General features: G+C 38.0%; 1 protein-coding gene across 2 annotated transcripts in view; it reads left to right on the forward strand.

The window, feature by feature from the left end:
• LOC108717735 (protein kinase C epsilon type) overlaps window positions 1–27,304 on the forward strand; it is a 210,869-nt gene that overhangs the window by 163,563 nt on the left and 20,002 nt on the right. For both annotated transcript variants that reach the window (XM_041564282.1, XM_041564283.1), the window contains 3 exons: window positions 13,306–13,460; window positions 22,671–22,809; window positions 26,787–26,975. In XM_041564282.1, the coding sequence (XP_041420216.1) occupies window positions 13,306–13,460; window positions 22,671–22,809; window positions 26,787–26,975 (483 nt within the window). The remainder of the gene's footprint in view (window positions 1–13,305; window positions 13,461–22,670; window positions 22,810–26,786; window positions 26,976–27,304) is intronic.

Here is a 27,304-nt window from a genome sequence, read left to right on the forward strand (position 1 = left end):
CAACTGTGTGCTAATCCTCTAGGTCTTAATCAGCTTGGCTAACACACAACCTCTTTTGGTCTAATTAGCTAAGTCACAAGTTTGTATAATTATGTCAGCATCAAGATCAACCTGAGACTGAAACCCCCAGTGTTATGTGCTAACTGTCTGGTGCCAGTGTAGTATGTAGATGTGTAGAGCTATTAGTGTAACAGAGGAAAGTCCTTCTTCAGGACTGATATTTAAAAGCTAATACTGGTGTCCCTCTGTTGGGCTTGTTCCTTGCTACTTGTCCTCTTTATTTAATTATATATTCCTTTAGACACACAAAGCAAAGGGTGAAAGGATTCCATGCATTCTGATACAGAATTTCCATCGCTATTCATATTTTCCCCTAAAACATTGTTGCATTTCTTGTATTTTGATCGTAATAAATGTTGTTCCCACTCCTATTAATAGAAGCAGCACAATAAAGTTGGATTATTAGCAGGTATTTGGGTTCCTGTGCTATTTTCCTTTCACTTCCTTGACTCCGATGGCAGAAATAATATTTCATTGTTTTATTCAAACTAGATCAGATGTTTTCATTGGCGTCGTTTTTGGGAAGTCCACCTGATGTGCCTTGGAATCAGCATGTTGTGAGATGTTTAAGGTTGTTTCAGGTTGCTGTACCCTATTCCCCTTTCTTTACTTGCTGCTGGGCTGGATTGAAGAGTGGTTGTGTTGGGCTTCCTGAGCTGCAGACTCATTGGCTGGTCTCTAAATACTAGCGCATTACTCTTCTGTGTTAGTAGGGTGAGGTGGCTAAAAGCAGGCCAGATGTACCACCCTATGAAATGTAATGGAAATCTGTCCTGAAATAGAAGTAAAACCAGATATGGTGGAATAACCTCAAAAAGAAGCACAGACCAGCAATCAATCCATATGTACCAGCTATATCTGAAGCTACATCTGAAGTAATACTTGTTTAATGTATGTTCTTGAGCAAAGAAGTCTGAGATGTAGAAATTAATGGGAAACCAACTAGAATAACCACCAAAACATGTTGGGTTCAGTCTTTCATTATGGTGTAACATTTGCTCAGGAATCTCCTTTAGCTATCCCCAAATTTACTGATGTAAGAGAACTTTGCCATATTGGTCCTCCAGTTAAGTTTAAGGAGTCACCCCATGACATCTCAACCAACTGTATGTTTGAGGGCCTTCATTAAATATCTTGAGCCTCTTTCTACCTGCAACTTCTTTTCTGTGGGGCCGTGATTGGAGCTCTATAGGGACATTTAATTTTTTGCAGCTTTCTGTAGAACCTTTATTGTGGTCCGCTGTTCATTTAGATGGTCATTGTGGTGAGAATAAGACAAGAAAGTTTCTTCCTTCAGCAACTGGACAACATCAGTGCTCAGTGGAGTTGACAGTCTAAGGTCCATATCCCATTAACACAACATCGCCACAGTAGACCAGTTTCATCAGGAGCCAAATCACTTGTTTGGTTTTGGAATGTGGAAGAAAGCTAGAGCATTTGAAGGAAGCCCACACAGAGAGAACCACCTACTGCTTGCTGGCCAGTATTGGAAGCCCAAAGCAGCAATGCTAATCACTGCGTCCACTATGCAGAGACACAGACTTTTGAATGTCCCTAAGGATTATACTTGTGTTTATTTTTATGGTATGGGAAAGGACATGGGATGTTGAGCTAATGTACTGAAAGCTGTTAACACTAGCAGACGCAGTTAACAGTTGGGTCAGCACACCAGTCAGAAGCATTCTCATCCATGTACTATGGGCATTGCTTGCTTCAGGGATAGCGATTCTGGAAAATGTTATCTGCCGATGCAACTTATCTTCCTGTGAATTCAGCATTAGCAGGTGAGGATGACCCAACGTTCCTCATCACCTCCTCCTGTTGTCTGCCCAATTGATTGGAACAGTAAAAAAGCCCATGCTGCATACTGTCCCTCATATGTTTTCCATGTACATGGCCCCTGTGACATTTGTCTTAATAGATTAGTCTGTGTATGACCTCCTTTAATTATGTCTTTTTTTATAGTCCCTTATTATCCGCTTCTCAGATGGATTGTTTTCCTAAATAAGGTGTTTCATGACTGTTTCATCATATATTACAAATGTAATATTTAAATACACATTCAATATTCATGCAATGGTAGACAATCTCATCTTCTGCGGGCAACTGATCTCCTCCTAATGCTTTCCCACCAGCAATAAAGTGAATCGCTGGTGGTAAAACATATGCATTGCTTCGGCTTTCTGAAGGCAAGACAAAATAGCATTACTTACCCTTTATCTGAATGGTTCATTAACAGCCCATACTGCTTGGAGATGATATTGATTAGAGTAAGAGGGATATGGAAAATTACAGTAAAGAGAAGCATGGATCTAAAGCAAGCCCTGAAAATAATGCACTACCCTCCCCATCAGTAAACTACAATTCCCACAATCCCCACCAAGCCTTTGGGCTGCAGATGCATGAAGTTTTTCAATAGAATTTAGGTCTGTCTCGAGACTTGCAGTAATGACGGAACATTTACTGAAACGTTTTGTCTTGGGCTTGTTTAGGGCTTTTCATAGATAAGGACATTTTGTACAGAAATGCTGAGCACTGGTTCCTTTTTTTTCCATGTAATACTTCCTGAGTGACGCCATGATATCTCCTGTGCATTTTCCATTCTTCCCTCTCTGCATCCACATGGGTGTTCTTGCAAGCAACTTCCATTCAACAGATGACCTTTGTGTTAAAGTATGTGGGAAAATTGCTAAAACACATTGCATAACAGAAAGGCTGTTGGATAATAGACCTTCTGCCTTAGCTAAGAACCAATGAGCTGTTGCTTTTGGTAAAGAAATGTAGAATTTAAATTGGTCTTTTTTTTAATGCTTCCTGCTAAAATCCCAACAAACAAGTTGCGTGCATAGAGCTTCAAAGGGCTGAGGAAACAACAGCACCAGCATGGAAACATGAAGTACTTGTGGCTCATTTCACCAGAGTATTGTTTGGGCAAAGTTAAATTTAGAATTTTGCAAACCCGTGGCTCTGATGTTTTTTTTTGGGCCGGCTCTGCTATGACTTGCTTCTTGCATCAGATATGACTCTGGTCTTCTGTGGTTCACCTGGAATTTTCCACCAAGACCATCAGATTGGGTTAATGTTTTAAAAGTAGCAACCAGGTCTTGTAACCAATAGCAAGCAAGCTGGTTTTAGTGATGATTTTGGTGGCCATACACTATAAGATCCTCTCATTTGTTGAGTTTGCCAAAGGAGCAGATCTTTTCCTCGATATGTCCACCAGAGGTGGGCAATATTGGGCTAATCCAATCGTTCGGCCCATCGGATTGTAATGACGGGAATACAGCCAACAGGACAAGGACCGCATAGACTATCCAATGTGTTACTCAATCGGGCAAGAAAATCAAACCTGACCAATCGAGATTTGGCATATTTTTGACTAGGTAAAGTCATAATCGGTCTAATGGACCCAATATGCAGCTTAAATCTGCCCCGTTAGGGCCACAGTAGTCACTACTGAGATGTTGGACAGTTGGGCAAGATGTTCTACTTCTTTCAAAATGCCTACAAATATTGCATCACTCCAATGGTCTATTTAAGCCATTAGGTACTTCTACCCAATGCGGAATAGACATGTGATATCTAAATGCTTATATTTCTACCTTCAACTACATTTTAATGTTGTTTTAAATGTTGACCAATGAGCTGTTGTGCACATAGATTGGCCAGGACAGGCCTTTGTCTGTTTATTTATTCAGATATACACTGGGATCATCGATTAAATTAATTGTGGACTCTGTGAGGTTCTAAGCTAATTTTAAATAAAAATACACTGGTTTGGACCAGAGCACATAGGTAGATGTTGACCAGTTGAGCCCAAACCCATATTGCTCAGCTATTCTTGACTCTTCATATTGAGTAGATTAGCACAGTCTTCATCACGTTCCATAGCTCCCTTACTGGCAACTCTTTTTTTAGTGCTCCAGGTTCTTTCATTCCCATGTGTTATGGGCAACATAAATAAAGTTTTGTACCTTAAGTCTTGAGTTGATGGCACCATGTAGGCCACTTGGAGTCAACTATTCCTTATAAGCAATTACCGAGAGACACAGCCTAGGTTCTTGGGGGCTGTTGCCTGGTTCCACAATTGACATGACTTGAAATGCAGATATTTCAGCTGAATATTGTCTGGCATATGTTTATACTGAGCTCAGCACAATATAGATGGACCCTAGTCAGCTGTTGGATAAAACGTGCAAAGAATGCGTTGACTGGTTCCAACCACATCATTACTCATCCTAAACATTATATCACTTAAACTTTAAGGGGAAAAAAAAAGTCCCACAGGAAATCAAATTTTGTAAACATAAAAAAACAATTATTATAGAGAGGCATTTTGATGTAATTACATAAAATGCCCTTGTAACCTTTATCCTTAAGTCCAGTTATACTCCGGGCAAACTGATAACAATTCTGCGTTTTTGTCAGCGCTATTAAAACTCAGAGCGGAATTTCAGATAAAAGCACAATTCATATCATTCTAAGGGCTTGATAGTAATACTAGTAATAATGTGTGCATAACGGGGAGGCCCATTTATCAAAGGTCGAATTTTTTTAATTCAATATACTCACAATTCGACTGGGAGGTTATTTAAAGGATAAGTAAACCTTTAAAATATGTGAATGTAAAATTGGTGAGAATGCTATTCTAAGAACTTTTGCAATTTACGTTCATTATTTATTTTCTTTTTTCCCAGGATATTAAGGGATACATGTACTGTTAATATGAATGAATTTTGTTTCAAAAGCACCATGTGCTGGTCAATTTTTGACCTGTGTGACTTTCCTAAGCAGGAGAGCATCAGAGTAGCCTCTTTCTTTCTCCTGACTACTTCCTTGACTACTTGGTGGTCAGAATGAGGCAGGATTTAGCACTAAAAAATGGTGTCTGGACATGTGCGACAACATGTGATATCCTGATGGCTTCATCTGTATTTATATATTTATATGCATTTTTATAAATATTGTGTTGTGTGCTAGACTCCTCAGTACCTAGTGCATCTTTGGATATACTGAAGTTCTGGTGAGGGGCATTTGCTGTAACACATAAGTAAGATGTAAGCAGTGAGAGTTGTACTTCTCAGTCGCTGCATTTGTTGGTTATATAATCCGGACACCATCATTATCCAGCAGTATTGTACAGGTGGCCTCTTTTCCAGTCATTTCGTAAGATTATTATCTGTTGCTCCACATAATCCTATTTAAACATGGGCCCTGGCTCTCATGGGAAATCAGCCTTGCCCAAGAGTATGGCAATTAAGTCCTTGCCTTGTAAATAAGCGAAGAGCGATGGGTTCCATGAAATAAAACATCTAAAATAAGGAGAATCCTGCTAACTGCTTGGAAGAGCTCTTATATAAATATATGCATGGACCTTGGCAACATACAGCGTTATCAGATGCTCTGCCCTTTTATCTTAGTAGACTGCCGATTGTCTTGGTGGGTTTAATCATCAGCAGGAAATGTTTATTCGTGCTGGAACGGGTGGGTCACTTGATGCCTTTTTGAGCAATTCTAAGCAAACTTTTTCAGCATCCTGTTTAAAAAAAAAAGAAAAAGCAAAACAACTTGGTTATAAAATGTCATGCTTGTTGGGAAAACAATAAAGAATTAGGAAATCATTTTCTAAAATAGCCCTAACTCTTCTGTATAATAATACACTCTTTACAGTCTCTGAATGCACAGAACAAAGTGATTACTGGTTTTATGGCAGAAAGTGGAGGTTTTGTGAGCCGAATGGCTGTGAGTGGGTTTCAATTTGGCAAACTGTCATTTTTTTCTGCTGACATTCAAATGCATTTCTGTTAGTTCCAAGTATATCATTCCTGTCCATAATGCAGAATTCCCTGCTGGACTGGCATGTTCGATATCTTTATAAAAGACTGATAATAAGATCAAGGATCTGTCTGAAAGACTGCAAGTCCAACCTTTCCAAAGCACTTTGGTCCAGAGGAACGCATCGAAAACCCCCAACTGTCCAGCTTCAAATTCATCTCTCAGTGAAAGACATTCCTTCCAAGCACCCTGTGCCACACTTAACAGATTATTGGGGGAATATAATAAAAGTCGGTAGGGAAAAAATGCTTGCAATGCGGAAAGTTATACCTTTGCGCAAACAAATTTTGAACAAATTTAATATAGCTTTTGCGAACCTGGAAACTGTTTAGCGACCACTTCCGACAGTGGAAAACCGTTTGCAAATTTTATAGTTTGCGCCAATGCACAGTAAATGTAATTAAACTTCTTACTGAAAAAGTCGTTATGTTTGCTCCAAAAGATTTCAACAGGTTGAAGCACTTCTTAAGATGCAATAACAGTTTAAGGAACAATATTACATTGCGAGATGTGGATTTTTATTCTTATTGGTGCAAATTGTTTTTCTCTCTGCGACTTTAATTACATCCCCCCCTATGATTATAAACAGTAGAACCTCGTGTTTTATGTTTGTTTTAGGAAAAATAGTGCAGAATTATGGAAAATGTATTATATATTGGCGGGCCACAAAAACAGGTGTAAAGTGAGGGGGAAACAAAATAAATTGAATGTAAATGTTTCACTGTATGCGCCTCTTGGAGGGGTTCATCCAGGGCCAGATTTCCCTCAGTGGCGTCCTGAGGCCGCTTGGTCCTAGCGCCCACCTGTCTGCTTTCTTGTGCATGCCTCCGCGAGCGTACGTACCCATGTGCCGGAGCACTGGCAACCTTACTATGCAGCTGGACGACATGCCACCCATACAATTTTACCACCCTAGGCCTCACCACAAATTCGGCCCTGGGTTCATCCTTTTGCTCAGAACTGCCTGCCTTAGCTAATAACAAGGTTACAGATATCAGAAATAACCAATGTTTTAGTCAATCAGTGACAAATATATAGGACACCATAAAGTTTTCACTCCAAATAACACCCTAACTAGCCTTTAAGATGATCCCCCTTTTGGTACTGCTCCATGCAGCCACTTCCGTAGAAGGAAATAAACATTCTTAGCTACGGAAAACTCTTCTCTAGACTCAGTTCAAGTCACCTACATCATCCTATGGAAGAAATTCCAGTTACATTACCCTTTTATATACAGTCATATGTTAACAATATAGTCTAAGGCAGTGATCCCCAACCAGTGGCTCCTTAGCAACAAGTTACTCACCAAACCCTTTGATGTTGCTCCCAGTGGCCTAAAAGCAGGTGCTAGTTACTGGGTTGGAGGCAAGCTTTGTTTGCATATGAACTGCCAAACATAGACTCCCATATGATAGCCAATCATATCCTTTATCTGGAACCCTCAAGGAACTTTTTCATGCTTGTGTTGCTTCCCAACACTTTTTACATTTAAATGGATAAAAAAGGTTGGGGACCCCTGCTCTAAGATTTCTTACTAGGGAGAAAAAGCAGCATAAGTGTTATGCCAATAGAAATTTGAATAGATGCCCATTTTAGTATATCAAACTGTCAGAATTTGCCAATATCCTCCTCAAGGGGATTTTTACAGTGATAAAAAGGATCTCAATATGCAGTTTTTGTGCCCCATAAGGTCCAGCCACCTGTATAAGTGTTATTGCTTTTGCTTGTGAATGCTTCCTTTATGGGATATTTAGGGAAAAATGTGGATAAATGAAAAAATTGCTAAATTCTTATGTGTACATGCCCATATTTAAAAATCAGAAAGTTTTCCTTAATACTCCTTTAAATAATAAATGGAGTTGCTGTGTCTGCTAAGTCTTTCCCTCACCCTCGCTTTGCCAATATACTGATTTGTCTTAACTTTGGATACAAATTGTAGCTACGATGGATGAACCATTAATAAGCATGATTACAAGCACAACATTGAGACCTACAGTGGCTTCTCAAAATACAGATATGCTTTATGCCAGGCCTATGTCTGGCTGAGATTTCCTGGTAATGGCTACTTGCTAACAAAGGGCAACATTGTTTTTACTGCTTAAGTGGTTTAGTTGAAAAATTGATTCTAGTTTTATTACATCCACACCTCTTTGATTAATAACTAAATGTTCCCTGTGTGAGTTTTGGAAAGCATTCTTTAATGGTGTTATTCTTAATTTTTTTGCATTTTGTTTGCAGTTCATCGAGGCTGCCACTCACCAGAACTAGTCAGGAACACAGAGTGATCAGCGTTGAATGTCTTTTTAATGGACATATTCACAGATCTATTAGGCTTTTAAGAAGCTGGTCTTGGTCTGACAAGCCTGAGAAATCCACAATAAAGGAATTAGTTAGACTTTTCTTGTAATGATAATGGATATTTATATTTAAATTAATAAATAGGCTCTTAAAAACATCTCAAATTTGGATTTTTTGGCATGCCGTGACCAAAAGTTGGACACCTGCTCCTTGAACGGTCTTCTTAAAGATTCCGATCAGCCAAAACTTTGTTGAGTGAGCTGAATCTTAACCCTTAAAGCAGAAGTGCTTCCAAAACTCTGGGAAGGCTCCCCTTTTAGGTGAGTGAGTGGCGGAAGGGGGCAAGTCTGAAGACCAACGAGGGTGAAATTTATGGAGAATGACAATTTGCTCTCAGATACACCTGACAGCTCAGCTTGAAGGTCAGTTAGGGGTGAGCTTTTGGATGAATCAGAGTGACTGATACAGTGCTAATTTATCCAGGCTAAAGATTGGACCTTCAAGAGAAGGCCCAACCTGAGAGTAGGACTTTCAATGTAGGCTTCAGCTGTAAAAGTTTGACAATCACTGCAGTAAAGTCATGTAACTATAAAGTAGTGGCTGCTGATAACATTTGTTTTTAGATGGGATTTTGGTGGATCCTGCTCATTTTTTTAATATGCAAATTAGGCTATGAATATGGTTCAGTATTCAGGCTTATTTTTTAATTAGCTATATATATATATATATATATATATATATATATATATATATATATATATATATATATATATATATATATATATATATATATATATATATATAGAGTCCCACAGTACCAGCACTCAAACCGATGTTTCCAGTAGTGCACGATCAAGGGTAGGCATGTATATAACACGATGGATCAGCACACACTGTAATTTTGTGAAGCAATAGTGTTTATTTCATACAAAAATTAAAATGTGTTTTGTATGAAATAAACACTATTGCTTCACAAAATTACAGTGTGTGCTGATCCATCGTGTTATATATCTATATTATGTATGACCTTATTATTTGAATAAAAAAAAGCCTGACCAAACTCCCATACCCAATTTTACTGTACTTATTAAAAAACTTGATAAAATCGGATCGAAAAAACCTTGAAAAATGTGTGGTTTTATGAAAATTTTCTGGGTTTTTTGTTTTTTATGCCCCAAACAATCACATTTTTCATGATATCGCTCAAAACCCACTAATTTTGCGGATTTTTGGATGAACTCAGCGCAGACCATGATATCTTCATATTTGAAATGGGACGTTTGCCATTAACTTAAACAGGACCTTGACAGGTTGAAGGTGGAATATTTTCCGTTTCAGACTTGGGGGTATAATACATTTAGAAAAATTCTATTTTTGTTCCTCTAAAAATTTGTGCTTTCTAGTGAAAAAAAACCTTAAATGTTTCGAGTTTTTTTTCATTCGGACATAACCTCTTAATTTTTATTTGCTATAATTAGATGTTCCTGGTTCACTTAATCCCCAGGGTTCAAGATTATTAGTCTACAAATGACGTTTACTTTAGTCATATGTATCCCTGAGCCAAGAAATGACTGTAAACCTAATTTGTATTATTGAGAGGTGAGCACTGCAGGCTGCAGCCTATTGATGACAATGGGAAGAGTGGCAAATTGCCTTTTACTTATGATGTTACCCAAAAATGCTGTAATCGTGTGTTTGGTCAAACCATTTGCCATTACATTTAGAAGAAAACAGCCCCCATGGAACCCATGTATTTCTGAATGATCACCCCTGTTTGGCATTCGGGATAAAAATGCCTTTTGTGGTGTAGCCCTAAGGGTGTGCTCAATATTACAATAGAAATATAATTAATTAGCAGGTGTGAGTGGTTTCCACTTGTTCTTCTATCAGCACAAATGTGACCATTGATGGAGCCGTAAATACCCAGCTACTGTTTGAACCATAAATAAATTAGTCATGAAGCCCTCAATTAACAAAAATATTATTTCATATTTAGAAGGTTCTGATTGATATGGCCTTGTATAATCAGCCTCTTCTGCGCAAAACAAACCATCAAAGCCTTATTTGTCAACAATGTCGCCTTCCTACACCTAAACAAAACAATCTTGTATCGTGTTGATCAAAACAGAGGAGGGAAGGAGGACGTCACATGCAGCTGTGTTTGGGAACAAGGGTGACAATCTAATCTCTGATGGTTTTTCACAATAAACATTTTCATTGGCATTATACACAGGGACAGGTACCATTACTTTTGCATTTGCATTTTTATTTTTTAGCTTTGGATTGAATACTTCTAAAGTTGGAAAAGAACAGTATAGCAACAGTAATATGAGCAAATATTTAGAACTTGGTGCGTATATCTTAAAGGGATACTGTCATGGTTTTTCAAAATGCATCAGTTAATAGTGCTGCTCCAACAGAATACTGCACTGAAATCACTTTCTCAAAAGAGCAAACAGATTTTTTTATATTTAATTTTGAAATCTAATATGGGGATAGACATATTGTCAGTTTCCAAGCTGCCGCAAGTAATGTGACTTGTGCTCTGATAAACATCAATCACTCTTTACTGCTGTACTGCAAGTTGGAGAGATATCACCCCTCCCCCCCAAGAGCCTAACAACAGAACAATGGGAAGGTAACCAGATAACAGCTCCCTAACACAAGATAACAGCTGCCTGGTAGATCTAAGAACAGCACTCAATAGTAAAAAGCCAAGTCCCACTGAGACACATTCAGTAACATTGAATTGGAGAAACAACAGCCTGCCAGAAATTAGTTCAATTTTAAAGTGCTGGCTCTTTCTGAAAGCACATGATATGAGATGCACCTACACACCAATATTATAAATTAAAAAGAATACCCTTGCTGGTTCAGGAATTAAATTTTACATGGTAGAGTGAATTATTTTCAGTGTAAACAGTGTAATTTAGAAATAAAACTTCACCATGAAAATCATGACAGAATCCCTTTAACAAGCTCATTTGTCAAGTGAACCAAATAGGATATTGCCATTTTTTTTCAACTTCTGATGTAAAATTCTTACCAAGAATTCCATTCTACTTGAGCAAAACACAAGATTTTCCCCAACTTCTACTTTTCAAAACTTCACCTACTTTATAACTGAGGCACCTTGTTGCCTTGCTGTGCCAGAACTTAGTGTCTCAAAATGTGATAAATTCCTGCATGAGGATCGGTGTGTGGCAAAATATTTCTGAAAGGCATTGGGGGAATGTTGGGAATAGTAGGTCAACAACATCTATAGGGTCTTTGGTTGAGAGTTGGGTCTTCATCTGGGTAATGACCAACAGCGACCAACTATTGAATCAACTGCAGGTAGAACAATGAAAGCAAAGCATCATTGGTGGACATTTGCCCCATGTTGATCAATGATCCCCAAAATTGTGAAATAATGGAAGATGGTTTACCTTGTTGCTCAAAATGCCCTATCTTTCCCCCTCTACTGTTCCATTTCGGCACACAGGTGCTTGCATGACTGTATCCTTGGCTCATAGTCGGAAAAATCCAACAGGTTTGCGTTTTTTTGTTTTGCCATTGTATTTGCCCACAGTTGCTTAGCAGACAAGTCCAAAGAATGAAGTGGAACATTTCAGTGTAAGGGCAGAGACACGCTGCTATTTCGAGAGCTTAGTCGCCCAGCGACAAATTGCTTCTTCTTCAGACGACTAATCTCCCCAAACTGCCTTCCCGCTGGCTAGAATGTAAATCACCGGCAGGATGGCACTCAGAACGCTTCGTTTTCCAAAGTTGCCTCACAAGGAAACTTTGGGCGACTTCGGAAAGCCAAAGCAATCCGAGTGCCATCTTGCCGGGGATTTACATTCTAGCCAGCGGGAAGGCAGTTCGGGGAGATTAGTCGCCCGATGAAGAAGCGATTTGTCGCTGGGTGACTAATCTCCCAAAATAGCAGCGTGTCTCTGCCCTTATAGGGATTTTGTCATTTTTATGATGTAGATTTTATTTCTAAATGACACTGTTTACACTGCAAATAATTCACTCTACCATGTAAAATCTCATTCCTAACCCAACAAGTTTATTTTTTAGTTGTAATATTGTTGTGTAGGTGCATCTCGGGTCATTTTGCCTGCTCATGTGCTTTCAGAAAGAGCCAGTGCTGCACTATGGAACTGCTTTCTGGCAGGCTATTGTTTCTCCTTCTCAATGTAACTGAAGGAGTCGCAGTGGGACATGGATTTTTAATATAGAGTGCTGTTCTTAGAGCTATCAGGGAGCTATCTGGTTACCTTCTCATTGTTCTGCTGATGGGCTGCTAGTGAGGGAAGGGGTGTGTGATATCATGCTAACTTGCAGTAAAGAATGACTGTATCAGAGAACATGACTGGAGGCAGCTGGGAAACTGACAATATGTCTAGCCCCATGTCAGATTTCAAAATTAAATATAAAAAAATCAGTTTGCTCTTTTGAAAAACAGATTGCAGCACAGATGTCTGCTGGAGCAGCACTATTAACTGATGCATTTTGGAAAAAAAAAACATGTTTTCCTATGAAAGTATCTTTTTAATAGCTTTCCAACAGTGGCATACTTTGGTACTCAGCTCCAACATACTAAACCATGAGAACTGCCTCTTGCTTTCAACTCCACGTACTTGGTGATTACTTGCTCAGGACTTTCTGGCTGGGTGGAGAAATATACAAGGGCCAATTATAATTTGGCTGATTTATGCCGATTTCTCAAAGCATGTGTCAGCTTCGTTCTGTTTCTCAGTAACACCACACTATTCGTTTTCAACGTTCCTGAGATACCTTCTACAGGAGAGCTCTACACACAGGAGTATATTGTGCCAAAAGACAAGACAAGATATGCCCTTTATATCTTTCAAAAAGTTTTTCCACTGGGCAGGACCATTCTGGGACAGATGCAAGGAAGGGCATTTGTTCTTGGGCCCCTGATATCACTGGGGAGCTCTGGAGTGGGGGGGGGGACTTATATTGAGTAACAACTGATAAACATATATGTGTGTGTATATATATATATATATATATATATATATATATATATATATATATATATATATATATAATTATTTATTATTATTATTTATTATTTTTTTTTCTTCGGTTTTTCCCTAGGACCGCTTATTTTTTGTCATGGAGTATGTGAATGGAGGGGATCTAATGTTCCAGATTCAGCGCTCTCGTAAATTTGATGAACCTCGGTCGCGGTTTTATGCCGCAGAAGTCACCTCAGCCCTCATGTTTCTTCACCAGCACGGTGTTATATACAGGTAGAGATTATTCACTGCAATAAAGAAAGTTTTTAAGGGTGATGGTACACAGGGAGATTTGTGAGCTGAAAATATCATCCCCTTTACTAACTAATTTCTCACTATTATGTTGATGTATATGTTGTATTATGTTATTGTGTTGAGTATGGGAGATTTGTCACCTGCAGTAGCGCATTTTTACAGCGGGCAACAAATCTCTCTCTGTGCCCTTGCTCTTTGTGTTGTATATGTATGGGATTTGTTATCCAGAAAACTGAGGACCTGGGGTTTTCAGAATTAATTATTCTATTAGTTATGAAGTATCTTTGCATAATTTGGATCAATATATTTTAAGTCTACTAAGAAATGATTTAAACTTTCATTAAACCTAATAAGATTGTTTTATATTCTATACGGATTAATTATATCTTAGTTGGGATCAAGTACAATCTACTGTTTTATTATTACAGAAAAAAGGAAATCATTTTAAAAATGTGAATTATTTGATTAAAAAGGAGTCTATGGCAGACAGCCTTCCGTAATCCGGAGCTTTCTTTATAAAGCGTTTCCTGATAACAGATCCCATACCGGTACCCTGTTTGTTTCTTCTTGATATATGCGCAATAAGCAATGTTTGCTTTGTCAATTCCAGCCTGCTAAAATAAAACAGAATTCCATTTATTTCCACTAACAATAATTCACCATATAATATGAATATCCCATACGTCGCCCTTAAAAAAGGTGTCTTGGGTTATAATCTGTGCGCAGTGATGTCATTTCAATGTCACTTTTGTGCATTATAATCAATAATGTTATCCCTGTTTTAAAATACAAGGATATAAGAAGTCAGTTCTGTAATCTGTATAAGTGCACTCGGCCTTAGGCTGCTTTTATATGATCACAGAACTACTCTGTGACTTAGAATGTTCTTATATAATACAAGGGGTGCATTATTTATTATTTTTAGTAACGGACACGTACTAAAGTGTTTCAAGGGCAACAACTGCTTTCGCTATGTCTAGAGCTACCTGATGCCTTCTTCATGCACAACATACTATAGCATTCAATCTGATGGTATCTTTATAAGTAAACATCTGATTGGCTACTCGAATTAATATCTATCTATATCAGTGATCCCCAACCAGTGGCTCAGGAGCAGCATGTTCCTTACCATCCCCTTAGATGCGGCCTCAAAGCAGCTGCTTATTTTTAAATTCCAGGATTGGAGACAAGTTTTGGAGCATACAACCGGGTGTACTGCCAAACAGAGCCTCTTGTATGCTGCAAGTCCATATAGGGGCTACCAATAGCCAATCACAACCCTTATTTGGTACCTCCAAGAAATTATTTCATGTGTATGTTGCTCTCCAACTTTTGTTCCATTTGAATGTAGCTTACAAGTATAAAAGGTTGGGGACCCCTGATCTATATACTACCCTATTAACAGTGGTAAATGATTGCCTCAATCAATTAACCTAGAGCAGCCAAACGGTTTCTTTTTTTCTGGTCTAGTACAGTTAGAATTATGAAAGGAAACATCTTATTGGTTGTTTGAGGGACTGGATTGGAACAGACGTGTGACTGGATTGGAGCAGATGTGGGCCCTGTATTTATTTAATGTCAGTGTCCAGCCTCATTAACTTAACTCTCTATTGATTGTTTTTGCTACTAATAAGTAAAGATAGTTTACTACATCCCGGACACTTTGGTACAGAATAGACCTATAAGAGGAAAGTGCAGAAAAAACAAAAGCCTTCAGGTTTGTATGATGTAGAGCAAATTGACATTTAAATGATGTTGCAAACACTTGGCTGTTACCTGTAAGCCTCCGGTGTTCTCAGGGACAATTCCCCAGCAAATGTGTGGTGCAGCACTCCTGCCTGTACTTGTTTGCTTGCTCTGGGGTTTCAATTGTTTGTCTGAGTGTTAACATCTGCAAACTGCCAGCCAGCAGCCGCTGCCAGCTGTGTGTGCCAGTGTTTTAATCTAAGCAAAGGGGCCTGGCACACTGTGGCCCTCGAGTGACCCTGCTAAGATCAAGGCGATCTCTTCCCTTCTTTCCTTTGCGTCTGCAATCCTTTGCCACTTCCTGAGTTTGTTCCCCTCGACTCCAGAGGAATTGAATCGATGGGCAGCAGATGTGAGCCTTTGCAGTCCGTGCCCTTTCCTCCCATCACTTCTGATCCAGGAACAGGAAGAGGCTCTATGCAGACACACAGGATCGTTGCTTATATTATCCTTATCAGGCACAAATTACATTTCGGTAATTAGGATCTGTCAGAATGTCAGGGTCTTAGGGTGACATACATAGGCTTAATAGGATAAAGAACAATGCCACTGGATGGTCATATACTTTTGTGTATTTTTTCTATGGTAAGGCTCTATTTTGGTAATTACTAATATCCACTTCTGCCAACTGTCCCAGTCCCATACGATTACTTCATTCCAACAGCCCATCGGTAGGCCAAAAGCTGTCAGCTCCGCCCCTGTAGACCAAGTTGGAAGCTTATCGGCCCATATATGTGGGTGTATGAATACCTGGTGTTCTAGTGGGGCCACTCTTACTGCAGGACGCCCGTCGCCTTCTTCTTCTGTGTGCCGCTCCTAATCTTTGTCGCTTCTAGGTATGCGCAGCACTAGGTATGCTTCAGCTTTATTCGGTACACTGTGCAAAATTCAAATATTTAAAGGCACAAATGTTCTATTCCAGTTGCCCAAAGTAAAAGTTATTTTCCATAGTTGAAGGGTGCATTCTAGATTGTCTGATCCTTGTTCTTGACCCTTGCCTGTCCCTGACTTTATCTGCTGCCTGTACTAGCCACTGCCTGTTACTGACCATTCTTCAGATCCTGATTTTGTGCTGCGGCCTGTGACCTCGACTACGCTCCTGCCTTCTGTTTGTTACCACATTGTCTGTTGGTTTGACCAGTCTTCTTCCAAGACAACGATGTCTGTTCTCCTGTCCCTTCCTTATACGTTTGATTCCCTTGCTCACCAGAACTCTCTCCCTGGTTTCTTTATGTTACGTCCTGGCGGCATCTGAGTAGCGGCACCTCCCGAAGCCAAAGGCTGCTGCTATAGGCAGAAGAGTGAGCAGAAACTGAGACCTTGGAGTTAGTTCTTGGTTCGTGACATGTTCTGTATTCATCTGTATATGTGTGGGCATAGAAATAAATGGTTCCAAATAGATCAATGGGGGATTAATAGAGAAAAAAACATATAGAAAGGTTTAGCTGGATCTAGGCATATGAAAATAAAGTTAGGGGGAAAACTGAATGGGTGGAAGGAGAGGTTTAGATGCCCAGAGGTATTGTAGAGGTGCTATGAAGTTAGTGTAGACATTTGTCATAATAATGGCGAAGAGAAAGGACAAGGTTAAGGTTATATAAAAAGAAGAACAGTCTGAAAGTTAGACAGATGCAAGGTGACTCTCAAGATGTTCATCAGTTTACACAAGTTGCTTCAGTTGTTTGTGATGCAAGTGTTCTATGGGATGTTTCTCTATTTAATATTCCAATATTGCAACAAGGTATGAGATGTTCTGTATATAGTTAACTCTGTTTATAAATTGTTTGTAGAGGATCTGTAAGCCAGTTGGAGAAAATGTAGAAATAGTATTTTTCTTGTACCAGAATGCGGCAATGGAGAAGGAAGTGGAAAATAACACGGAGAAGAGGTTGAAGAACTTAGGGCAAAAAAACCAATGCTTGAGAAGGTGGTATGGGATATATGGTAGAGAGAGTGTAGATTAGGATGTAGAAGAGAATTCTAGGTAGAGGATCTGTAAGCCAGTTTGCGGTAATTATAGAAATAGAATCTTTCATGTACCAGGATGAAACAATGGAGAGAAAAGTAGAAAATAACATTGAGAAGAGGTTGAAGAACATTAGGGCATAAAAACAATGTTTGAGAAGGTGCTATGGGATATATGGCAGAGAGAGGGTAGATTAGGATGTGGAAGAGAATTTTTGGTAGAGGATATGGAAGACCATTGGAGGTAAATGTAGAAATAGAATCTTTCTTGTATCAGCATGAAGCAATGAAGAGGAAAGTGGAAACTAACATGGAGAAGAGTGGAAGATAAAAGGGGCGAGGAAAGTAATAAAGCAGTTGAATTAATTTCTTCTGTGGGTGGAGTGCAGAATCCCTCTCCCTTTACTTAGATATATTTCTCCATATAGGGTGACTGAAGAAAACGTACTGGAGAAGCCAACACCGTGTTGCAAAACCAGTCAGTCTAACATTTCAAGAGATCAACGCATCCATTGATCTTTCCCCTATGCTGAGTTCATGAAGTCTCCCTCATTGTACTGAAGTGAAAAAAAAATGTAGTGGTAGCAATCTACCATCCCAAAGATGGAACATGTCCACTGAAAAAACACTAATGGGATTAATTAATAATAGACTCTTACGTTTTAATAAAGACACTTAGCTTAAGTTCGGTGTCCCATAGCTACCAATCAGTAGAGTTGAATAGAGTGCTTTTGAGATTTTCCTTTAACCAATCACATTTCTCTGTCTTGAGGAAAATTTCTGTAATTACTAATTGGCTAATTTATATAGCGTTTTTTATTATTATTATTTGGTTATTCCATTTTGCAAGTATTTATATTTTTTAAGCTACGTACCTATGGGCACTCTCTATTCATCATAAATTCCCAGCAACATTCATTTTCCTTATGTTGTTTTTGGGTTATAATTTTTAATCATCATTAGTTTCTTCTTTCATTACTCTTTAATTAAACAGACCTTATACAGGGAATTCCTTCCAGTTTATTGCTGGCCACATGCTGGGAGAGATTGTTTTCCTTCTGTCGCTTTGTACTGTTTTTGTTCATATTTTTTATTTAAGCTGTAAACGTGCAGGATAAGGTACCATGTGGGAACAAGTCTGATAAGCTATTTAAATGACCAGCATAAACACTGAAAACGAGACTTTGTGGGTTTACTCTGCTGGGCACATGCTCTGTAATGCACGTACTATACTTAACCCCTAATGTTGGGTTGAAAATTTTGGAATCAACTTTCTGGTAAAGAATGTGATATTGCAGCAATGACAAGCAGAACTGGATCACCACCAGCTGGAACAAAACCGAGGGAGCTGCATAGTCTCCAAACTACAATGAAGCTAAGGCAGGACCCATTGGGTTTAGGTGGCTGTCTGCAGCCACAAGATCAAGGTCATGTAGGTCACGTGTGGATCATGAATATGGGTGTTTGGGATAATGGATCTGACAGTATTCTTAGATTAGAGAGATTAGGGTTGCGAACAGACTGAGGACTTCCAAGTCCACAAGAAAACTAACAGTTCCTGTCCCGTCAGTGTTGGAGTTTCTTCTTCTAAAACTAAGAGGCAGATTTATTAAGGTTCGAATGGTAAATTCGAATTTTCACATATTTTTTTTTTGGTCAAAACAAACAAATTCGAATTTTAAATCACCGATTTGAATTTGAATTAGAATGTGAGATTTATCAAACCTCGACCCTGGAAACAGTTCTAATTCGAATATTCACACCTAAAACCTGTTGAGTTCATGTATAAGTCCAGGGCAGAGGTCTGTTGAACCATTTGGATATTTTAATTGCCTTCCTGACATTCGAGGTTTTTTTGGAGGAGAACTAGATTTTTGGTTAGTTCTTATTCGATCGATCATTAGACGTTCAAGTTTTTTCATAAATAACCTCCCATTCGAATTAAAAAAAAATCACATAACTTCAAAATTCGACCTTTGATAAATCTGCCCCTAAATTAATCTAAAAGAGCAGTTTGGAAATGACTGTATAATTCCTCACCTCTCTACGGCTTTCATAAAGCTAAATTGTTAGACACTGTCATCCAAACAAAATGTTTTTGAAACATTGATTTTTGATTCTTTCTTGTTGATAAAACGAACAGCCTAATACTGTATATACTTCATGTAGAAAGGCGGTTGACATTATAGAATGATAAAGTTGATTTAGGATTTTTTTTTCACATTTAGCCATCAGAAAAAGGTTTCTTTTTATGTATGTAAAATTTGTTTAGTTTCAAAAGAAATTAAAAATAAAAAACAAAAATCACAATATCACACTATGAACATCAAAATAGTATAATGTTAGTGAGATCCTATTTCTATATATTATTTGGATTATTTTGCCTTAAATCTTTAGCAAATTTGAATAATCAATTCTAGTATTCTGGAGTTGGAACTCATTGCTGGCTGAAATAGACTGACGTAGTGTATACTATTTTATTATTTTCCCTAATTAAATATTAAAGTTCCATGTGAAATATGATTTTACATTATAATATCTTGTTGGCAATTCCTTTTCACAAATAAAATTAAATTTTTTTCCCTAATTATTAAAGTCTGTTTTTAATGAGCTTGTACTTGATCCCAACTAAGATCTATGTAATCCTTATTGGAAGCAAAACCAGCCTATTGGGTTTATTTCATCTTTACATGATTTTCTAGTAGACTATGGGAGTTATTTATCAAAGGTTGAATTTTGAAGTAATGTGAATTTTCTTAAAGTCTAATAAATAAACTGTAATAAACTTTATTCACAATTTGAATGGAATGTTTTTTTATTAAAAAATGGGAACGATAGTCTAGACTCGAAAACTCAAATTAAATTAAATCACGTTTTCCTCTGGAAAAAAGCCTCGACTTTTGCGCATCAAATTTTTTTTGGACCTGCAACATTTTTTTGGCGTCATTTCCAAAGTGAAACTTGGCAAAAATGTTCAAATAGTGACTTCTACATGAACTCGGCAGGTTTTAGGTGGAGAATAGTCAAATTCGAACTGTTTCCAGGGTCAAGGTGTGATATTCGAATTCAAATTGGTGGTTTTAAATTTGAATTTGTGAGTTTTGACCAAAAAAAATTTGAAAATTCGAATTTACCATTTGAACCTTAGTAAATGTGCCCCTTAGAGTTAATGTGATTGTGGATGGTCCTATTGATAAGGTATGAGTAGCAAAGTGTAATCCAACAGTGTTTGATGTAAAGGCATTACAATTCGTAGCAGTCAAGAGGGGTCATCTATAAAGTTCTCACAGCGCATATTTATTCGAAAGTGTTTGTATTGCCAATGTTTTTTCCTGAACGCTAAAATATTGCACTGCTGTGCCGGCCTTTCCGGTTTTTGCGAATTTGCATTGAGATTACATTTTCACAAATGGCTCGCAAATGAGATGGGCGAAGTTGTTGTGCGTGAAAATAGCATTGACAGTAACTTAAATTTGCAATTTACGAAAATGTTTTGCGAATATTTTCTCCGCTACCAAAGTCGTGGCGTAATTCAAACGCAGAGTGTGCAGATAATATTCACAGTTTCCGATTTTTGCCATATTTAAAAAGCTCTTATAGATAAAAAATCGCAATTCTGTTTGCACACTCTTATTCAGCTTTATTAATGTAATCATGTGCAGGGCAAATATATTTACTGTGCGAACCAATCTGCCCTGCGCGAAGTTTATAAATGTGCCCCACTGAGTAGAGAAATAATAATTGTGTCATGTTTTCGCTGCTCAGTGATCCATACACTGCACATATAATTGTCAAATTGGAGCTCTTATGCTAATAAAAACAAAGTAGACTTGATGGAATGTTCCATAGCTTGTTATAATGTACACTTTGTATATGTATTTAGGGTTGTGTAGTGTATTATTCTCCGATAACCTTCTGACGTCTGAACTTTTTATAGTGGTTACATTGATGACGTTTTGAATGTTTGTTTTATATTAAAAACCTGCCGGTTTCATGTGTTTTTGTTCAAAAAAAGAAATAGACCAGGCATCAAAGGGGTTGTCCACCTTTAATTTAACCTTTAGTATGTTTTAGAGCGGCCAATTCTAAGCAACTTTTCAGTTGGTCTTCATTATTTATTTTTTTATTGTTTTAGTTTTAATTATTTGCCTTCATCTTCTGCTTTCAAATGAGGGTCACTGACCCCATCAAAAAACAAATACTCTGTAAGGCTGCAAATGTATTGTTATTGCTACTTGTTATTCCTAATCTTTCTATTCAGGCCTCTCCTATTCACATTCCAGTCTCTTATTCAAATCAATGCATGGTTGCTTGGGCTAATTTGGATCCTCGCAACTAGATGCCTGAAATTGCAAACTGAAGAGCTGCTGAATAAAAAGCTAAATAACTCAAAATCCACAAATAATAAAAAATGAAAACCAATTGCAAATTGTTTTACAATATCAATCTATTTATCGTACTAAAAGTTAATTTAAAGGTCAACGACCCCTTTAAAGGAAAATGGACCTATTTACTAGTGATGCGCCAATTGCAAATTGTCTTACAATATCAATCTCTATATCTCTATATCAAAGGTCAACAACCCCTTTAAAGGAAAATGGACCTATTTACTAGTGATGCATGGGTCGAGAAAAACTCGACCCACACCTGACCCTAACCCGCGCCCACCTAACCCTTGCTCGCCTGCATCTGGGTCCCCTCCCTCATTTATAGACCCACACCCAGGAGAATGTCTATAAAACATGAAGCCAGAAGTTGGAAGCTGGCAGTGTAAGGTCGCGGGCAGAGAAAGCAGGTGGAAGAGTTCAACCCGAACCTGCCCATGACCTGCATGAGGTGTGCTGCCCGACCTGTGGGCAGCGGGCTGGCCCGCACATCACTACTATTTATATACAGGGATTTATATCTGCTCTTAGTTAAGGCCAAACCTTTTTCCTATTATCAGTTGGCATTAACAAATACCAAAAGAACACTGCCTAGATTTCAGTTAAGCTGACAATACATAAGCTGATAAAAGCTGGTGACAGACCAAGTCAGTAGCACATTGGCCAGTGTATGGGACCCTCCAGTGGGTTTCCCCTGACCAATATCTGGCCAAAAATCATCCAGATGTCTAGCAGGCAGTTTTAAAAATCCCATCAGATCGAGGACTACAGGTCCCTAGGGTCCACTATCGGATCTGCCTGATATTATCCTCTCAAGTTGGGCATAACGTGACCTGTCCAAACAGAGGATCTGCCCATGTATGGCCACCTTTAGATTGACTTATAGGTGTAAGGCATAAGCAGCCCTACCTTTATGAATGGAATGAGTGTTAAAGCAACCATGCATTATTAGAATGGGGAAAACAGAATGTGTTTGTATTGCTTTTACCATCAACACTGTTTTTTAGGGTTCATGTAGCATTATTAGGGTTTTTATTAGGGTTCCTGCTAGTTCTCTTGATCTTCTTGGTAATAACTGCATTTCTTACTCTAGGGACCTTAAACTGGATAATATTCTTTTGGATGCAGAGGGTCACTGCAAACTGGCCGACTTTGGGATGTGTAAGGAAGGAATATTGAATGGCGTCACGACAACCACCTTCTGCGGAACGCCAGATTACATAGCTCCTGAGGTATATGTTTCCTGTAGATTATCTGGTTTGGCAGTGTCCATTCTAAATATTTCAACCGCCCCCCTCCCACAATCTTATTTAGCAAGGCACGCATTTGTAACATTTTCCTTTGCATTCGCCTCATATACATTATTACAATGAAATACTTAAAGAGTTAAAAAAGAAGACAATAAATATAGATTATTTTCTTGCCTACAAAAAGGAAACCCACAAAATATTGCCTTCAACATCTAAATGGCAACTGAAAGGCCTTCATATCTGCCAAGTGTATTTGTTTTCTAAGCCGCCGCGTTTTATGTCAAAGCTCCCTGTTGTTATTAACATCATTATTAACATCCATTTAATAATGGAAAAGTAATTACTTATTGACAGATCAGTTATTGCACTGCTGCAAATGATCACGTCCAGGAAAATAGAAGCAAATAAACGAGGTGCTCACGTAATGAGATTAGAACATTTCCATCGGTTTTCACTGAAGGAAAGTGATTGAAGTAAAAAAAAATACACTTTTCAGCCGTTACATTTTTTTGCCTTTTTGCTCCACTGGGTTACACTATTGCTCAGCCTTTGGGAAATGAACAAGGTGAACTGTAAATAAAGCCTATCAGGTTAATAATTAAAATATTGACCCATTGCCCTTTCTGTTGTTATCCATGAACTTTTGTACCATTACTGTTTGATATCAGTTAGTTGGAAATGTGTGTATATGAACTAGGCACATAACAGCTGTTTGCCAATACATATTCCTCTACATACAGGTATGGGATCCGTTATCCAGAAATCCGTTATCCAGAAAGCTCAGAATTACAGAAAGGCCGTCTCCCATAGACTGTATTCTAATCAAAGAATCCACATTTTTAAAAAGGATTTCCTTTTTCTCTGTAATAATAAAACAGTAGCTTGTACTTGATCCCAAACTATGATATAATTAATCCGTATTGGAAGCAGAACTAGCCTATTTGGCTTATATAACGTTTACGCGATTTTCCAGTAGACTAAGGGGCAGATTTATTAAGGTTCTATTAGTAAATTCAAATTTTCTAGTTTTTCTAGATTTTTGGTCAAAATTCACAAATTTAACTTGGGAATAATCCAAACTCGAATTTGAGATTTATCATACCTGGACCCTGGGAACAACTCAAATTTGACTATTCCTACCAAATTCATGTACAAGTCAATGGCAGAGGTTCAGTGACCCATTTGAAGATGTTAAAGGGATACTGTCATGGGAAAAAACATTTTTTTCAAAAGGAATCAGTTAATAGTGCTGCTCCAGCAGAATTTTGCGCTGAAATCTATTTCTCAAAAGAGCAAACAGATTTTTTTATATTCAATTTTGAAATCGGACATGGGGCTAGACATATTGTCAATTTTCCAGCTGCCCCAAGTCATGTGACTTGTACTCTGATAAACTTCAATCACTCTTTACTGCTGTACTGCAAGTTGGAGTGATATCACCCCCTCCCTTTTCCCCTCCAGCAGACAAACAAAAGAACAATGGGAAGGTAATCAGTTAACAGCTCCCTAACACAAGATAACAGCTGTCTGGTAGATCTAAGAACAACACTCAATAGTAAAAACCCATGTCCCACTGAGACACATTCAGTTACATTGAGAAGGAAAAACAGCAGCCTGCCAGAAAGCATTTCTCTCCTGAAGTGCAGGCACAAGTCACATGACCAGGGGCAGCTGGGAAATTGACAAAATGTCTAGCCCCATGTCAGATTTCAAAACTGAATATAAAAAAATCTGTTTGCTCTTTTGAGAAATGGATTTCAGTGCAGAATTCTGCTGGAGTAGCACTATTAACCGATTCATTTTGAAAAAAATGTTTTTTCCCATGACAGTATCCCTTTAATAGCCTTCCTGACGTTCGAGTTTTTTTCGGAGAAAAAATTCTATTCAAGTTTAGTCAATTTTTCGGGTCGTTAATATTTGTTTGAGTTTTAGATATTCGAGTTTTTTCTTAAATAAAATACTATTTAAGTTTCAAGGTAATTCGAGTTCATTCGAATTAAAAAAAAACATTCGACCTTTGATAAATCTGCCCCTTAAGGTATGAAGATCCAAACTATGGAAAGATCCATTAACAAGAAAACCCCAGGTCCCAAGCATTCTGGATATCAGGTCCCATACTTGTAATAGAAATGTTACAGATCTTAGACACTTATCATTTAGCCAAGGCTTTACAGTTGGGTTGCAACATTATAAAATAAATCAAAATTATACTGTATTTTACTCTAATTACATTGCCTTCTTGAAACCTTCCAGTTTTATGTGTTAGAATTTAGGATAAATCTTCTAAGAATAAGAATTTCACTGTTTTAAATTATAATTTATTAAGTGAGCACAACAATAAGACCAGTCCTCCATATACAGTATAGCAAATGCATAAACGTTCTGGGGCATCTTTATTACCTTTTGACCTTTGGGTCTGGGATAATCAATGGCAGAAATTTCACAGAAACTGGTCACTAAGTAACTAATGCCAGAAAACACGAAATGGAATTTCCAATTGTCATGTCCTAGTTAAACTAAAAATTCTTCCTTTTTAACTCATTTAATCTGTTTTTCTTTTTTTATTTCTTTTTTCGAGATAAAAAAAACTTGAGTTAACTTATTTCAGTTGATTCTATCTAACAAAAGACTTTCAGATTAAAACCACGTCTGAGCCAAAGACGCCAGAGCTCACACCGATTCATTCTCAAACAGATATTTTACATTTTCTTTGCGTCTGTGTATTTGAGTATGTCACATCCCGTGGTGTGCCAAGAAATACTGTGTTGAAATTAACCAGACCAGAATATATATACTACTGCCTTATCCCGTTTCAATAAATGTAAGCTTTGTTAGATGTTTCATCTGCCGTAGTAGAAGTACAACAATGAACCCATGGGCATACTTCTGAAGAATTATACATGATAAAATGAATTGTTTATGAAGGTGTCCATAGACCTTACAATTACCATCTTTCCTGGAAAAGATCTTTCCAAGAAATATCTTCGTTTCAATACACATGTGTAGAGCTGATATACAGGTAGAAATAATAGAATTCTACCTGTATCTGACAATTTAGCACAGTGGCCAATGTTTGGGTGCCTTTGAAAATTTTCCAGCAAGCCCAATCGACGAGCCGACCGATATCCAAGTCTTCTGCAGATATCGGTCAGCTTGTCACTCACCATACACACACCAAATATCATATGAAAATTTGTTTTGTACAATATTACCGGCCATCTTAAGAAGTGCTGTTCAATACCAGTTTTGTGTTGACGTCACTGTTATTCATTGGGATTCGATCAGATTGAAAGGGTTTATATACATGGGCGGAAGCTATTGACGGAGAACCTAGCGTTTGTGGGTTCATACCTTCAGCAAATTTAGAAAAGATAAAACATTAATCATTCGATTAAAAAAGATATTTCATCTTCATAAATCTTTAATTATGTTTATATTTCTAATCCAGCAAGTCAACCGTAAACCCCGTTCTACTTCTTGAAATTGTTAAAATGCTGGGTTTTAGGAACGATAGTTTTAGCAGAGGCATTCATTATCTGTGACGTCTTCAATTCACTGGAATCTCTATCTCAAGGTGGCCAAAGACACACCAATATTACTGTACGACAGATCTTTCGTACGATAATCGGCGCATGTGTGCTCGGAGACAAGGCGACCATTATCCGTAAAAAGCCTTGGATATCAGTTGTCTCGTCTATCAGGCAGGACTGAAAATTTTGATTGGGCACCTTTGAAGGTTCCTGAACATTGTAATGTTATTGCTGAATCATCACAGAGCTAAAGAATTATTTTTTGTTTTTATCTGCATATCTGACAATTCAGCTCTTAACGTTAGTACAGTGGACGAAAGATCTTTCATATGTCTTATGGTCGTGGGAAAGATCATAATTGTAACATGTATGGCCACCTTAAGCCTTCCTGATGCTGGCCATTGATCAAATGAACTTTCTGCTCAACAGATACTTCAAGAGTTGGAATATGGACCATCAGTAGATTGGTGGGCTCTGGGTGTTCTAATGTACGAGATGATGGCCGGTCAACCTCCCTTTGAAGCAGACAATGAAGACGACCTCTTTGAATCCATCCTTCATGATGATGTTCTGTACCCAGTTTGGCTCAGTAAAGAAGCCGTCAGCATTTTGAAAGCAGTAAGTCTCTTGTTTTTTTTATTTGGTTGTTTATTTTTTTTTCTTTCCAAAAACTGGAATTGACCAATACAGAACAGCAACCCCAAAGGGAGTTCAAACCTAGTTCATAATGCCACTGTTAGGATAATGAGGCCTGGGATAAATTACCCTTCTTGTGGGAAAGGAACATAATGTTTGTATTCGCTTATTTTTTATGTATGTGATGTGTAAACCTGAGAATGGAGAACTGTGTGAAATGGGAAGATGCAACAAAGGCAGCCTCTGTTATCTGTGCAAGTGTTCACAGATTCTGGTGCCTGCCAAGTCAACCTGTATGCTGTGAAATGCTG

The sequence above is a fragment of the Xenopus laevis genome, chromosome 5S (genome assembly GCF_017654675.1).
Source record: "Xenopus laevis strain J_2021 chromosome 5S, Xenopus_laevis_v10.1, whole genome shotgun sequence".
In the NCBI taxonomy this organism is placed as follows: domain Eukaryota; kingdom Metazoa; phylum Chordata; class Amphibia; order Anura; family Pipidae; genus Xenopus; species Xenopus laevis.